General features: G+C 40.0%; 1 protein-coding gene across 1 annotated transcript in view; it reads left to right on the forward strand.

Annotated features, from left to right (window-relative positions):
- Positions 1-13852, forward strand: part of LOC117525157 (coiled-coil domain-containing protein 148-like) — a 101410-nt gene that overhangs the window by 24024 nt on the left and 63534 nt on the right. Inside the window, exon 5 of the mRNA XM_034187007.1 lies at positions 613-770. Coding sequence (XP_034042898.1) covers positions 613-770 — 158 coding nt within the window. The remainder of the gene's footprint in view (positions 1-612; positions 771-13852) is intronic.

Raw genomic sequence — 13852 nt, forward strand, 5'->3', positions numbered from 1 at the left:
AACAGGTGGGGTACTGAGATACCACCTTTCTCCCACCTATAATTCTTTCTTTTTGTCCATGCGACAGAGACTCAATGATAGTTCTCACCTCTTCTTAAGTGACACTAAGAAAATAGCAACTCATTTCTCAACAAATCTCAACTTATTGCTGTTGAGATCGCGAACAGCCCTTTTGCTTCAGGAGAAGTTGCACACAGCTGCTTTGGGCTTCACACGGCTTCAAATGCTTCGATACTTCCAAATTCAGTGAGTTCGACATAATGGCCATTAAACATCTAATAGCCATCATCACATTTGTGTTTGCTGATTCCTTCATTCATCCAAACACAATCAATAAGCAAGTAAACATACACATTGCTAACACTTAGCAATGCTAACTGTTTACAAGTCCTTTGTCCATGGCACAGCTCTTCTTTTGAGACTGATAACATAGTCCTCTGTTGTGTTTACGCACTGCCACTTTTTTCTCCACACTCTTCCAAAATCAGATCTGATAAACTTGCACGGCTTTCTCATAGCTATATATTTTAGCTTGTTGACAGTTGATAATATGACCCCTTTCCTTAAACTGAGCTGGACTCAGGGTTGATTGTGTGTGTATGTTGGATTTAGAGATGTTCCTGGAGACAGAGCGAGATACATTTAAGGTCGCTACTGTGGATCCTGTTCTTCAACTCAAGGAGGACCTTTGTTTCAGACTGAGAGAAGAAAGACAGCAGCAGCAGCACTACACCCGTCTGCCATCAAACTGCCAACAAGTAGTTCAGCAGGTATCTGAGTGATGTACAATACAAACATGTCTGGTGGCGCAGGAAAACATTTATAAAGACAAACCTAAACTGGGCTTAATGTGTTGAAAGCTAACAGAAGATCAGCACTTTTAAAGCCATTTGTACATCAAATGTACATCAATTTGTGATGTTCTTGACTGAAAGTAGTTGGATATCAACTTTTACTGCACCTGGACTGAAGAATAAAACATTTTAGTTTTGAGAATATTTGGGCTTATTGTGAACAGTGACCTTGCAGCCATTTTGTAGGCTTTCCTTCCTTTTGATGCAAATAAAACATCATCTGCATCTGCTCTCCAACACACCGCTCCCCACATCCAGAAGTTGAAATACTTCACTCTGCTGTTTTGCATACTGTGACAATTTCACTCTTCATGAAGCTCTTGTTTTTTGTTTTGTTTTTTTTTAATTATTATTATTATAAATTATTATTATTTTTCCCAACCCTAAAGTCACCACTTCTAAATTAATTCTGCCTTTGGTTCCTGAAAGCTTTTTGCAAGCTCTCAAAATAAATGGACAGATTAAGTAGTAGGCACAGAGTCTTTGAAAGCAGCCCGTACTTGAAATCAGCTCTCTGCCAGCCATTTTGTGTTCTCTCTGCAGCTCCCTCATACTTGCTTTTCTTCCCATGACCCCCCCCCCCCCCCCTTTTTTTTTTCTCTTGCTGGCTCATAACCCTTGCCCACCTGATTGCATGGGCACAATAGGACAAAGCCTCCTACACACAAACACAAACACACACACACACACACACACACACACACACACACACACACACACACACACACACACACACACACACACACACACACACACACACACACACACACACACACCATGTTGCAGCTTCTTGTCTTTTTCTCTTTGGTCTGTCCTCTGTTATTATTCCCCTGCTTTATTTGGCATTTTCTCTAACTTACAACTGAGATCCTTTTCAAAAACATTTCACCTGTTGTTAGCTTGAGAAAAAAAAATACAGCAAAGCATGTAAATCTATAATTGGACTACATATTATTTCCGTAGTTTTTCCAAGAAGAAAAACCTTTTATTAAAAGAAGTTTTATTAAAGACCTGAAAGTTCAGCTACAATTTGCCAGAAGGTACATCTGAGATGCAAGCCTAGATTTAATGCTTTGGTGATAGAAATCCCTCCTCTGTACCACTTCATCATGAAGCTGTATAAATGGGGATACAAAATGCAAACTATGCACTATGCACAATTTCTCCAATTACAGGCACAGAAGCCTGTAACCTCTTCTGGGTTGTCTGGGTGTCTTGGTGGCTTTCCTCACTCTTCTCCTTCTTGCACAGTCACTCAGTTTTTGAGAACTGTCTACTCCACACAGATTTACCATAGAGTGCCATACTGTTTGTATTTCTTCATAACTGATATAAATAAAGTTCAGTACATATTCAGTGACATGGAAATGTTCATGTATCCATCTCCTGACTGGTCTGAAGAAAACTGGCAATTAAACTGATTATTTAGAGGTATTATACCAAGGGGGCTGATTGCTTATGCAACCCATCATCTTGGCTTTTATATTTGTAATTAATTTATATCACGTTGTAGAGATTTACTTTCAGTTTGAGTCTGAGAAAGATAGTTTTTGAAATTTGTATACTGAGAAGCCTGATTTACTTTTTGTATTTGAAATGCCATAAACAAATTAAAATGCGTGAAATACCAAAGGGCTGAATACTTTTGCAAGACACTGTATCTGTGTAATTTTATTACTGGTAAAGTTTAGAATGAATTTAGATGAGATATACTCATTATCTCACAGGAATGATCACAATTATCTGGGAACTACCTTTTGCACAGGAATTCATCAAGCATGTCGAACGCGGGCGCGTTCTATCAATCAATCAATCAATCAACTTTTTTCTTGTATAGCGCCAAATCACAACAAACAGTTGCCCCAAGGCGCTCCACATTGCAAGGCAAGGCCATACAATAATTATGAAACACAGTCTACGTCTAAAGCAACATAACCAAGGGATGGTCCAGGGTCACCCGATCCAGCCCTAACTATAAGCCTTAGCGAAAAGGAAAGTTTTAAGCCTAATCTTAAAAGTAGAGAGGGTATCTGTCTCCCTGATCTGAATTGGGAGCTGGTTCCACAGGAGAGGAGCCTGAAAGCTGAAGGCTCTGCCTCCCATTCTACTCTTACAAACCCTAGGAACTACAAGTAAGCCCGCAGTCTGAGAGCGAAGCGCTCTAATGGGGTAATATGGTACTACGAGGTCCCTAAGATAAGATGGGACCTGATTATTCAAAACCTTATAAGTAAGAAGAAGAATTTTAAATTCTATTCTAGCATTAACAGGAAGCCAATGAAGGGAGGCCAACATGGGTGAGATATGCTCTCTCCTGCTAGTCCCCGTCAGTACTCTAGCTGCAGCATTCTGAACCAACTGAAGGCTTTTTAGGGAACTTTTAGGACAACCTGATAATAATGAATTACAATAGTCCAGCCTAGAGGAAATAAATGCATGAATTAGTTTTTCAGCATCACTCTGAGATAAGACCTTTCTGATTTTAGAGATATTGCGTAAATGCAAAAAGGCAGTCCTACATATTTGTTTAATATGCGCTTTGAATGACATATCCTGATCAAAAATAACTCCAAGATTTCTCACAGTATTACTAGAGATCAGGGAAATGCCATCCAGAGTAACGATCTGGTTAGACACCATGCTTCTAAGATTTGTGGGGCCAAGTACAATAACTTCAGTTTTATCTGAGTTTAAAAGCAGGAAATTAGAGGTCATCCATGTCTTTATGTCTGTAAGACAATCCTGCAGTTTAGCTAATTGGTGCGTATCCTCTGGCTTCATGGATAGATAAAGCTGGGTATCATCTGCGTAACAATGAAAATTTAAGCAATACCGTCTAATAATACTGCCCAAGGGAAGCATGTATAAAGTGAATAAAATTGGTCCTAGCACAGAACCTTGTGGAACTCCATAATTAACTTTAGTCTGTGAAGAAGATTCCCCATTTACATGAACAAACTGTAATCTATTAGACAAATATGATTCAAACCACCGCAGCGCAATGCCTTTAATACCTATGACATGCTCTAATCTCTGTAATAAAATTTTATGGTCAACAGTATCAAAAGCAGCACTGAGGTCCAACAGAACAAGCACAGAGATAAGTCCACTGTCCGAAGCCATAAGAAGATCATTTGTAACCTTCACTAATGCTGTTTCTGTACTATGATGAATTCTAAAACCTGACTGAAACTCTTCAAATAGACCATTCCTCTGCAGGTGATCAGTTAGCTGTTTTACAACTACCCTCTCAAGAATCTTTGAGAGAAAAGGAAGGTTGGAGATTGGCCTATAATTAGCTAAGATAGCTGGGTCAAGTGATGGCTTTTTAAGTAATGGTTTAATTACTGCCACCTTAAAGGCCTGTGGTACATAACCAACTAACAAAGATAGATTGATCATATTTAAGATTGAAGCATTAAATAATGGTAGGACTTCCTTGAGCAGCCTGGCAGGAATGGGGTCTAATAAGCATGTTGATGGTTTGGATGAAGTAACTAATGAAAATAACTCAGACAGAACAATCGGAGAGAAAGAGTCTAACCAAATACCGGCATCACTGAAAGCAGCCAAAGATAACGATACATCTTTGGGATGGTTATGAGTAATTTTTTCTCTAATAGTCAAAATTTTGTTAGCAAAGAAAGTCATGAAGTCATTACTAGTTAAAGTTAATGGAATACTCAGCTCAATAGAGCTCTGACTCTTTGTCAGCCTGGCTACAGTGCTGAAAAGAAACCTGGGGTTGTTCTTATTTTCTTCAATTAGTGATGAGTAGAAAGATGTCCTAGCTTCACGAAGGGCTTTCTTATAGAGCAACAAACTCTTTTTCCAGGCTAAGTGAAGATCTTCTAAATTAGTGAGACGCCATTTCCTCTCCAACTTACGGGTTATCAGCTTTAAGCTACGAGTTTGTGAGTTATACCATGGAGTCAGACACTTCTGATTTAAAGCTCTCTTTTTCAGAGGAGCTACAGCATCCAAAGTTGTCTTCAATGAGGATGTAAAACTATTGACAAGATACTCTAACTCCCTTACAGAGTTTAGGTAGCTACTCTGCTCTGTGTTGGTATATGACATTAGAGAACATAAAGAAGGAATCATATCCTTAAACCTAGTTACAGCGCTTTCTGAAAGACTTCTAGTGTAATGAAACTTATTCCCCACTGCAGGGTAGTCCATCAGGGTAAATGTAAATGTTATTAAAAAATGATCAGACAAAAGGGAGTTTTCAGGGAATACTGTTAAGTCTTCTATTTCCATACCATAAGTCAGAACAAGATCTAAAATATGATTAAAGTGGTGGGTGGACTCATTTACTTTTTGAGCAAAGCCGATAGAGTCTAATAATAGATTAAATGCAGTGTTGAGGCTGTCATTCTCAGCATCTGTGTGGATGTTAAAATCGCCCACTATAATTATCTTATCTGAGCTAAGCACTAAGTCAGACAAAAGGTCTGAAATTCACAGAGAAACTCACAGTAACGACCAGGTGGACGATAGATAATAACAAATAAAACTGGTTTTTGGGACTTCCAATTTGGATGGACAAGACTAAGAGACAAGCTTTCAAATGAATTAAAGCTCTGTCTAGGTTTTTGATTAATTAATAAGCTGGAATGGAAGATTGCTGCTAATCCTCCGCCCCGGCCCGTGCTACGAGCATTCTGACAGTTAGTGTGACTCGGGGGTGTTGACTCATTTAAACTAACATATTCATCCTGCTGTAACCAAGTTTCTGTTAGGCAGAATAAATCAATACGTTGATCAATTATTATATAATTTACCAACAGGGACTTAGAAGAAAGAGACCTAATGTTTAATAGACCACATTTAACTGTTTTAGTCTGTGGTGCAATTGAAGGTGCTATATTATTTTTTCTTTTTGAATTTTTATGCTTAAATAGATTTTTGCTAGTTATTGGTGGTCTGGGAGCAGGCACCGTCTCTACGGGGATGGGGTAATAGGGGGATGGCAGGGGGAGAGAAGCTGCAGAGAGGTGTATAAGACCACAGCTCTGCCTCCTGGTCCCAATGCTAGACAGTCACAGTTTGGAGGATCCCAAAAAATTGGCCAGATTTCTAGAAATGAGAGCTGCTCCCTCTAAAGTGGGATGGATGCCGTCTCTCCTAACAAGACCAGGTTTTCCCTGCGTTCTAACACAGAATACCCAGAAACTGGCTAGAAGTTTGGCCAAAATGAGAGCATCCACTTTTAGTTTGCCATAAACTAAGCTAGTGGCGCTCGTGAGAGTGTGACAGTGATGCTCCTGTATCGCTAGTTAGCTTGCCAATGTTTTGAGAAGATGTCTAGTAAATCACTTCCTAGGTATTTTCTGGTTGAAAATACTAAGTGTTTAAAATTGTTCATTTCTTGCTAACTTTTACAAAATGTCACAGAAAAAAATGCCAAATAGATTTATACAGAAATACAAATGTTGCTAATTGTATTCTGCCATCCTGGATTATTTTGTTCGAGCAACCAACCAACCAACCAACGTACGTCACGCTGTTGTCACATTGCCTTTACTTGGATTGGCAGTTGCCGTGTCACATTGTTCTATCAGGGCGTGGCACAAACCGGGTGGACACAAATGCAAACTCTCACAGCAGAAGCAGTTAGAATAAGGTTTAATCACTGTAACAGGCAGAGATTCAGTACAAAGGTGGTCCAGCAGCAAAACAAAGGTGCAGACAGGCGTAAGGCTGAGGTTTGGTCCAACAAACAAGCAGAGATCAAAAAACAAATACAAAGCTGAATACAAAGCAAAACAAGGCAAGGTGTAAGGGCTGGAAAGTGAATAACATTCAACAATCTGGCAGGGGACTGTGAGACTGTGAGGGTTTAAATAGTGGCTAACTAGTTAGGGCGTGGAATGAGGAACAGGTGTGCAGAATGCTCTGGAAGGGGGCGTGACCAGGGAAGACAAAGATTAAGCACTGTGCAAGACAGTGAGGAAGGGAGTGCACGCAGTGGTGTGATGTTGTACACAAAGATGCATGAACAGGTGCCAAGAGTGTGAGTGAATGAAAACACAAAGTGGACAGAATCAAAGTGTGAGACAGAGATGCGAGGCAGGTGCAGTGGATTAAGAACACAATCAGATGGATATGAGGGCAAACTGAGAACAGAGCTAACAGAGAATATAATATAACTATAAAAAGAACTACAATCAGGCATGAACGTGAGAATTAATCAGGGAACAAATAAATACCAAAGTAAAACTAAACTGGAACTGACTAAGAAAACAAAGTGGTTGAACCAACTAAAGAAAAAAAACAGAGACTGAATGATAACACAAAACAAAACCTGACATTACAGCATAACTGATAACTGATAAAAAATGAAAACATAAACCGGCAGAACAAACTAGAATAGAACTGAGCCATGGCTGAAGTATGAAAAGTGACAAAGAAACAAAGTGGCAAAGTAAAATAGAACAGAAATAACACATGGAATAAACACATGATGAAAATAACTAATAAAGCAAAGCTCGGGAAGAAGGTGCGAAAAAGAAAGAGGCAAAGATAGAATCAAAGCCCTGACCAGGGCCAAAACGTGACATGTTCAGTATTTGTGTAAAAAAGACTTCTATTCCACTTTGGCCCTGCTTCGCCGGCAGCATACCGACCACTTGTTTCTTGTCTCTGCAAAACGCCCACTATGATTGCAAATTAATAGCAGCTGGTTGCTTTACCTGTCTCTTGTATCTAATGCGACAAAAGGATTGTCCATACTTTTGGTGTTGCCATGGTTCAATTGTGGAGCAGGAGACAGAAGGTCATGTCAGATGTAGCTGTGACTTTTTGTGTATTTGTACAGTTTTTTTTTTTTTTTTGACTGAATGGGTCATATTACACATGTTAACAGAACCAAGATCTTCATTTTCATTTTTAAACGGTGTACACAAAAAAACCATGTATACACCTTGTTCCACACATGAACTGGAATTTATAATGGAAGAACGTGGAGTGATGATGTGTGCACCTCACGCATACTTCAAACCATGCGTACGCTTTCTTCAGAGTTTATCAACCTGATATGATGAAGACAAAATGAAAACAAAGTGAAACGTAATTTAATGTGAAACATTGACAGTACATTAAAAATTGCATGTATTAATAAACAGACATGTGTGAACAGAAATATTTTAATAAGAATTGTGCGCGACTTGATCATTTCCATTACTGTTTCCTATTCAGTGGCCTTTTTTGTGTTTTTGATACCAGAACCAAGACCACCAAATGAAACTGTCTGATAGTGTTATTGCATTTCTTCAGGCTTTTTTCTTTTTGATTTCTGTTGTTCCACACTGTGGAACAGAAGAAGTAAAAAAACACAGCCTGGATGTATGAGGTCTGTTAGAAAAGTATCGGACCTTTTAATTTTTTTCAAAAACCATATGGATTTGAATCACGTGTGATTGCATCAGCCAAGCTTGAACCTTCGTGCGCATGTGTGAGTTTTTTCACGCCTGTCGGTTGCGTCATTCGCCTGTGAGCAGGCTTTGAGCGGGCACTGGTCCACCCCTCTCGTCGTTAAGGAAATGGCGGAATGATTTGGAGCTTAGCTGCATCAATTTTTTCCTGAAACTGTGAGAGACCTCCAGGTGGACACCATTCGGAAAATTAATATGGCTTTCAGGGACGACTTTATGGTGATTACACAGATTAAAGACCGCCCACAGCGTCTGAGAACGCGGTGCGCTCCGAGCGCCGATCGACAGGCTGACACCCCGCTGAAACAACCAGATCATTTCCAACGTGAAGGCTTTGTTCATCCGGGACGTCGTCTGACTTTCACAAAAAGGCAGAAGGCGTGGACATCAGCACTTTTTCGGCACATTCCACTGTTACAGGAGTTTTTTTCATGGAAAAAGAAGCGGATGAATGCGCCACCGTGCCGCTCATGGCGCGGGACAAAACCACCTCTGTGTTGGTCTCTCAGGACGGCTTTCAGGTGGCTTTCAGACGGCTTCCGGTTGCTTTTCAGTCGTGTGAATATCCGAGAAATTGAGCATGAGCTGGACATGCCCCAACATGTCCTGTGAGGCTTCATCACGGCGTTGCTTTGCGCCATGCGGCTCCGCAGCGATGCGCAGGATTCCTCCGCACTTCTGTCTCAATGTGTCGAAAAACTGCTGATGTTCACGTCTTCCGCAATTCCTGTGCTAGTCAGACGACATACCGGATCAAGACAGCGTCCAGTTTAGAAATGAACGGCACATTTTTGTCATGGAAAGAGGAGCGGAGGAATCCCACGCATCTCCTTAAGCACTCCTTAATCTGTGTAATCCCCATAAAATCGTCCCTGAAAGCCATATTAATTTTCCGAATGGTGTCCACCTGGAGGTCTCTCACAGTTTCAGGAAAAAATTGATGCAGCAAAGCTCCAAATCATTCCGCCATTTCCTTAATGACGAGAGGGGTGGACCAGTGCTCACTCAAAGCCTGCTCACAGGCGAATGACGCAACCGACAGGCGTAAAAAAACTCACGCATGCGCACGAAGGTTCAAGCTTGGCTGATGCAATCACACGTGATTCAAATCCATATGGTTTTTGAAAAAAATTAAAAGGTCCGATACTTTTCTAACAGACCTCGTATATCTAAATCAGGGGTGGGCAACGAGGGCCGAGACACTGCAGGTTTTCCTTGCAACCAGTCACCTCAGCAGGTGGGTTGCTGATGAGCTTCTACCTTGAACATAAACAACTGGTCGTCTTGAAATTACCTGCTGAAACACCTGATCATTAATGAAATCACCTGCTGAGGTGACTGGTAGCAAGGAAAACCTGCAGTGCTTTGGCCCTTCATGGCACATGATTGCCCACCCCTGATCTAAATGATTATTTGAGGGCCTCTGTGTACATGAAATCATGGCTAAAGATCTCAGTGGACAGCAGGCCTGTGCACGTACAAACATTTCCAAGACTGAGACATGTAATCGAGAACTGTGCACACATACTTCAGAACTCTGGCAAAAAGAAAACATATGCATATTTCAGCCTTTGTGTGTACACATCATTTTTGCCATTATTCTACAGAGAGTTTTATAATTGAAGTCTTAAAAACAGACATTAAATTTCACAGACCCGGAAGTAAAGCATTTGCAAAACCAAAAAACCAAACAGGTCACTCACAAACTGTTTCTGTTCCTGTTTCTTTTGCCATGCTCACTCTCAGGTCTTATAGGTGGGTAATATAGCATATGGCCACTTTCATTGGACATGGCTCACAGAGCAAACAAGAATCCAGATACGGATTTCTCTGACGTTTGTCACAGAAGTCTAATACAAGCTGTTATATGCTTAAATTTTGCTTCAAGCAGGATAATTTCTCTGTACAGGCATAGAATTGTGGGACTTTGTTTTTTTGTTTTTTGTTTTTTTGTAGCATGAAACACACCTACACCCAGGATGTCGTGAGAGAACAGAGAACTTTCAGAAGAGGTCGGGATCAGCAGATTATCCGGACATTCCACTGTTTAAAGGAGATTTTGTAATGAAAGACGTGCGGACGTTCTCTGTTCTCTCACGACATCTTGGGTCAACAGAGGCTTAAATTTGGAGGTTTTCAGCTTGAAACTGGCTGACGACGGCGCCTCGGAGCGCTGCGCGACGTCCAGCTCAGTGGGAACTCCTTAAAATGACAGTAACACTCCATAATCTCTCATCAGCCGTTAAAATTTTCACCGAAAACCAGCTGAATTTCTCGAATGGTGTCCACTTCGATGTGCCTCACAGGTTCTGAAAAAATTTTGATCAAGCAAAGCGCCAGTCTCTCAGGAAGTTGTCAGACAAAGGAATTCCGACGGGAGGGGTGGACCACTCCTCACTCAAAGCCTGCCCACAGGCGAATGACGTAACCGACAGGCGTGAAAAAACTCACGCATGCGCACGAGGGTTCAAGGTTGGCTGATGTAATCGCACGTGATTCAAATCCATATAGTTTTTGAAAAAAATAAAAAGGTACGTTACTTTTATATATATATATATATATATATATATATATATATATATATATATATATATATATATATAAGGTCTGTTTTATTTTTTATTTTTTTTTTATGTATTTATTGGTTTTATTTTAAAAAGAATAAAACAACACGATAGAGAAATAAAATCAAATAAAATAAAAATAAAAAAGACAGAAAGAACATGAACATTGGCCTCTTCACCTAACAAATACAGATACTCCTAATTTAAAATGAAATTGCTCTGTGCATGATAGCTGAGACTTCAAGTCCAGCGTATTTCAGGAAAGGTTCCCAAGTTTTTTTGAAAACATTGTCCTTATGATGCAGCCGACATGTCAAATAGTGCAAAGAAACAAAGCCAAAGATCATCTTCTGCCATTGAGTCAAAGAGGGAGTCTGGTCCGAGATCCAATTAACCAAAATACATTTCCTAGCACAAAAGGACAGCATTTTATACAATTTCCTGTTATACTTCCCATGTACAACAGGGTCAACCACGCCAAGTAGTAAATATTTAGGGTTATCATTCAAGTCAACAGACAAGATTTTATTTAATTCTTGGCCGAGTACTTTCCAGAATTGTTTCACTTTTGGACAAGTCCAAAAGCAATGTGTGAGAGTACCGGTTTCCGTGTTGCACTCTAAACAAATTGGGGAGGAGCTAAAATTAAATTTGTTGCGCCAAGAGGGAGAAATATGGGCTCTATGAAGGATTAGAAACTGGATAGCTTTAAGCCTATTACAAACACAAAGTGTTTTTGCATTACTCCAAGCTGTTTCCCACTCCTCATCAGTAATCGAACAGTTGAGCTCACTCTCCCAAAGTCCCTTCAGGCAAGATGTGTCTACGGTGGTACGGACTTTTAGACTATTATAAAACACTTTTATAGGACTAGGTGACCCTGTGAGGAAAATTTGTCTTTCAATGTCTGATGTTTTCCCAAAATTTAAATCTGCAGTATCTTTCTTGATAAAGTCTCTTACCTGGAGGTATTGATAAAAGTCTCTCCTTGAGATATCATATTTCTTAACTAGCTGATTAAATGACATAATCACGTCTCTCCAATAAATTTTGTATACTGGATAGACCTTTTTGTGCCCAGATCTGAAATCTTCCATCAGTTACTCCAGGTAGAAACTCAGGGTTATTACATAAAGGAGTGAAATTAGAAATCAGATTAAGCTTGCCCTCCAGTTTTCTTACTGACCGCCATGCCATTACTGTGGCCATAGTAATGGGATTTGAGCAAGCAAGTTTCAAGGATTTGATTTTTTTGAGAAACAATAAAACTGTCAGCGGGGAGTTAGACATAGTACTTTCTATGTCCATCCAGAGTGAGGTTGGTCTGTTGTGCACCCATTCAGCTACTGTGCGCAAGTGTGCACTAAGATAATAGTTTCTGATATTGGGCAAGTCTAGGCTACCCTCCAAAGCTGGTCGACATAACACAGAGAATTTGAGGCGAGGCTTTCTTTTGGACCATATGAGGGAGCTGAGCCAGCCATTCACCTGCTTAATCACCTTATGGGTCAGCACAACTGGAAACATTTATAATGGGTAAAGCAGCCTGGGAAGAACGTTCATTTTCAGTAGTGCTATTCGTTCTAACCAAGAGATCGGGAGGCTGTTCCACCTCTCCAAATCAAACCGAATACGATCAAGTAAAGGAGGCAGATTCGTTTTATACATCTGTTCAAATGTAGGAGTAATACGTATTCCTAAATAAACAAAACCACCTAAAGACCATTTGAAAGGAAATGGGTCAGCAGGTATTTGTTGCAGAGTGCCCAGGGGCATTGCTTCAGATTTGTTAAAGTTTATTTTGTAGCCAGAAAAATAGCTAAAGATTTCTATTTTCTCAATCAGTCTGGGGACAGACACTTCAGGTTCAGTTACAACCACCAAAACATCATCTGCGTAGAGTGTAATCTTGTGCTCTCTATCTGCAATTTTGAGGCCACTAATGTTGTAATCTGTCCTGATGGCCTCCGCCAGAGGCTCCATCGCCAAGGCGAATAACAAGGGCGACAGGGGACAACCCTGTCTAGTTCCCCTAAATATAGGAAAGTAAGGACAGCGTAGACCATTCGTAATGACTGCTGAGAGAGGGTCTTTATAAAGAATTTGAATCCAATTGATAAAAGTAGTTCCTAGGCCAAATTTATGTAAAGTATAAAATAAGTATGTCCATTCTATGCGGTCAAATGCTTACTCAGCATCCAAGGAGAGCACCAGACCACTTCTCGAGTGTTGGTGAAAGTACTGAATAATATTAAGGAGCCGCCGTACATTATTGTAAGACTGGCGTGTCTTAATAAATCCAGTTTGATCTTCATTAATTAAGATGGGTAGCCATTTTTCAAGTCGTGTCACCAGAGTTTTTGAAAGAATCTTTAAGTCTACATTCAAGAGCGAGATTGGCCTGTATGATGCACAGTCCTCAGGGGATTTATCTTTTTTTAAAATAAGAGAAATGTTTGCTTCTCTCAATGAGTGAGGCAGTATACCCTTAGCAAGTGACTCATTTAACATATTCAATAGAGGGTCAATCAAAATATCGTGAAATTCTTTGTAAAATTCTACGCTTAGTCCATCTGGACCCGGGGATTGGCCAGACTGCAATCCTTTAATAGCATGGAGTAGCTCGTTTTTAGTTATTGGGGCATTGAGAGATCTTCTCTGCTCCTCTGACAGACATGGAAGGGTCAGGGAAGAAAACAAGGTATCCATTTTCTCAAGACCATCAGGTGGTTCTTCGGATTTATATAAATTTTCATAAAAACGTTTAAATGTGTTGTTAATGTTTAATGTTTAATGAATCAAAAGTTTGGTGGCCCTATTACGGAAGAAATAGACTGTGAATCTGCCTTTTTCTTTGTTATGTGCTGAGTATTTTCCTGCTTTATCACCAAATTCATACAGCTTTTGTTTTGTGAACATAATTTGATTTTGAGCTTCACCTGTCAGAAGTGTGTTTAGGGCCCCTCTAAGCACCGATATCACTTTAATTTTATGA

The sequence above is a fragment of the Thalassophryne amazonica genome, chromosome 14 (assembly GCF_902500255.1).
Source record: "Thalassophryne amazonica chromosome 14, fThaAma1.1, whole genome shotgun sequence".
NCBI classification, from domain to species: domain Eukaryota; kingdom Metazoa; phylum Chordata; class Actinopteri; order Batrachoidiformes; family Batrachoididae; genus Thalassophryne; species Thalassophryne amazonica.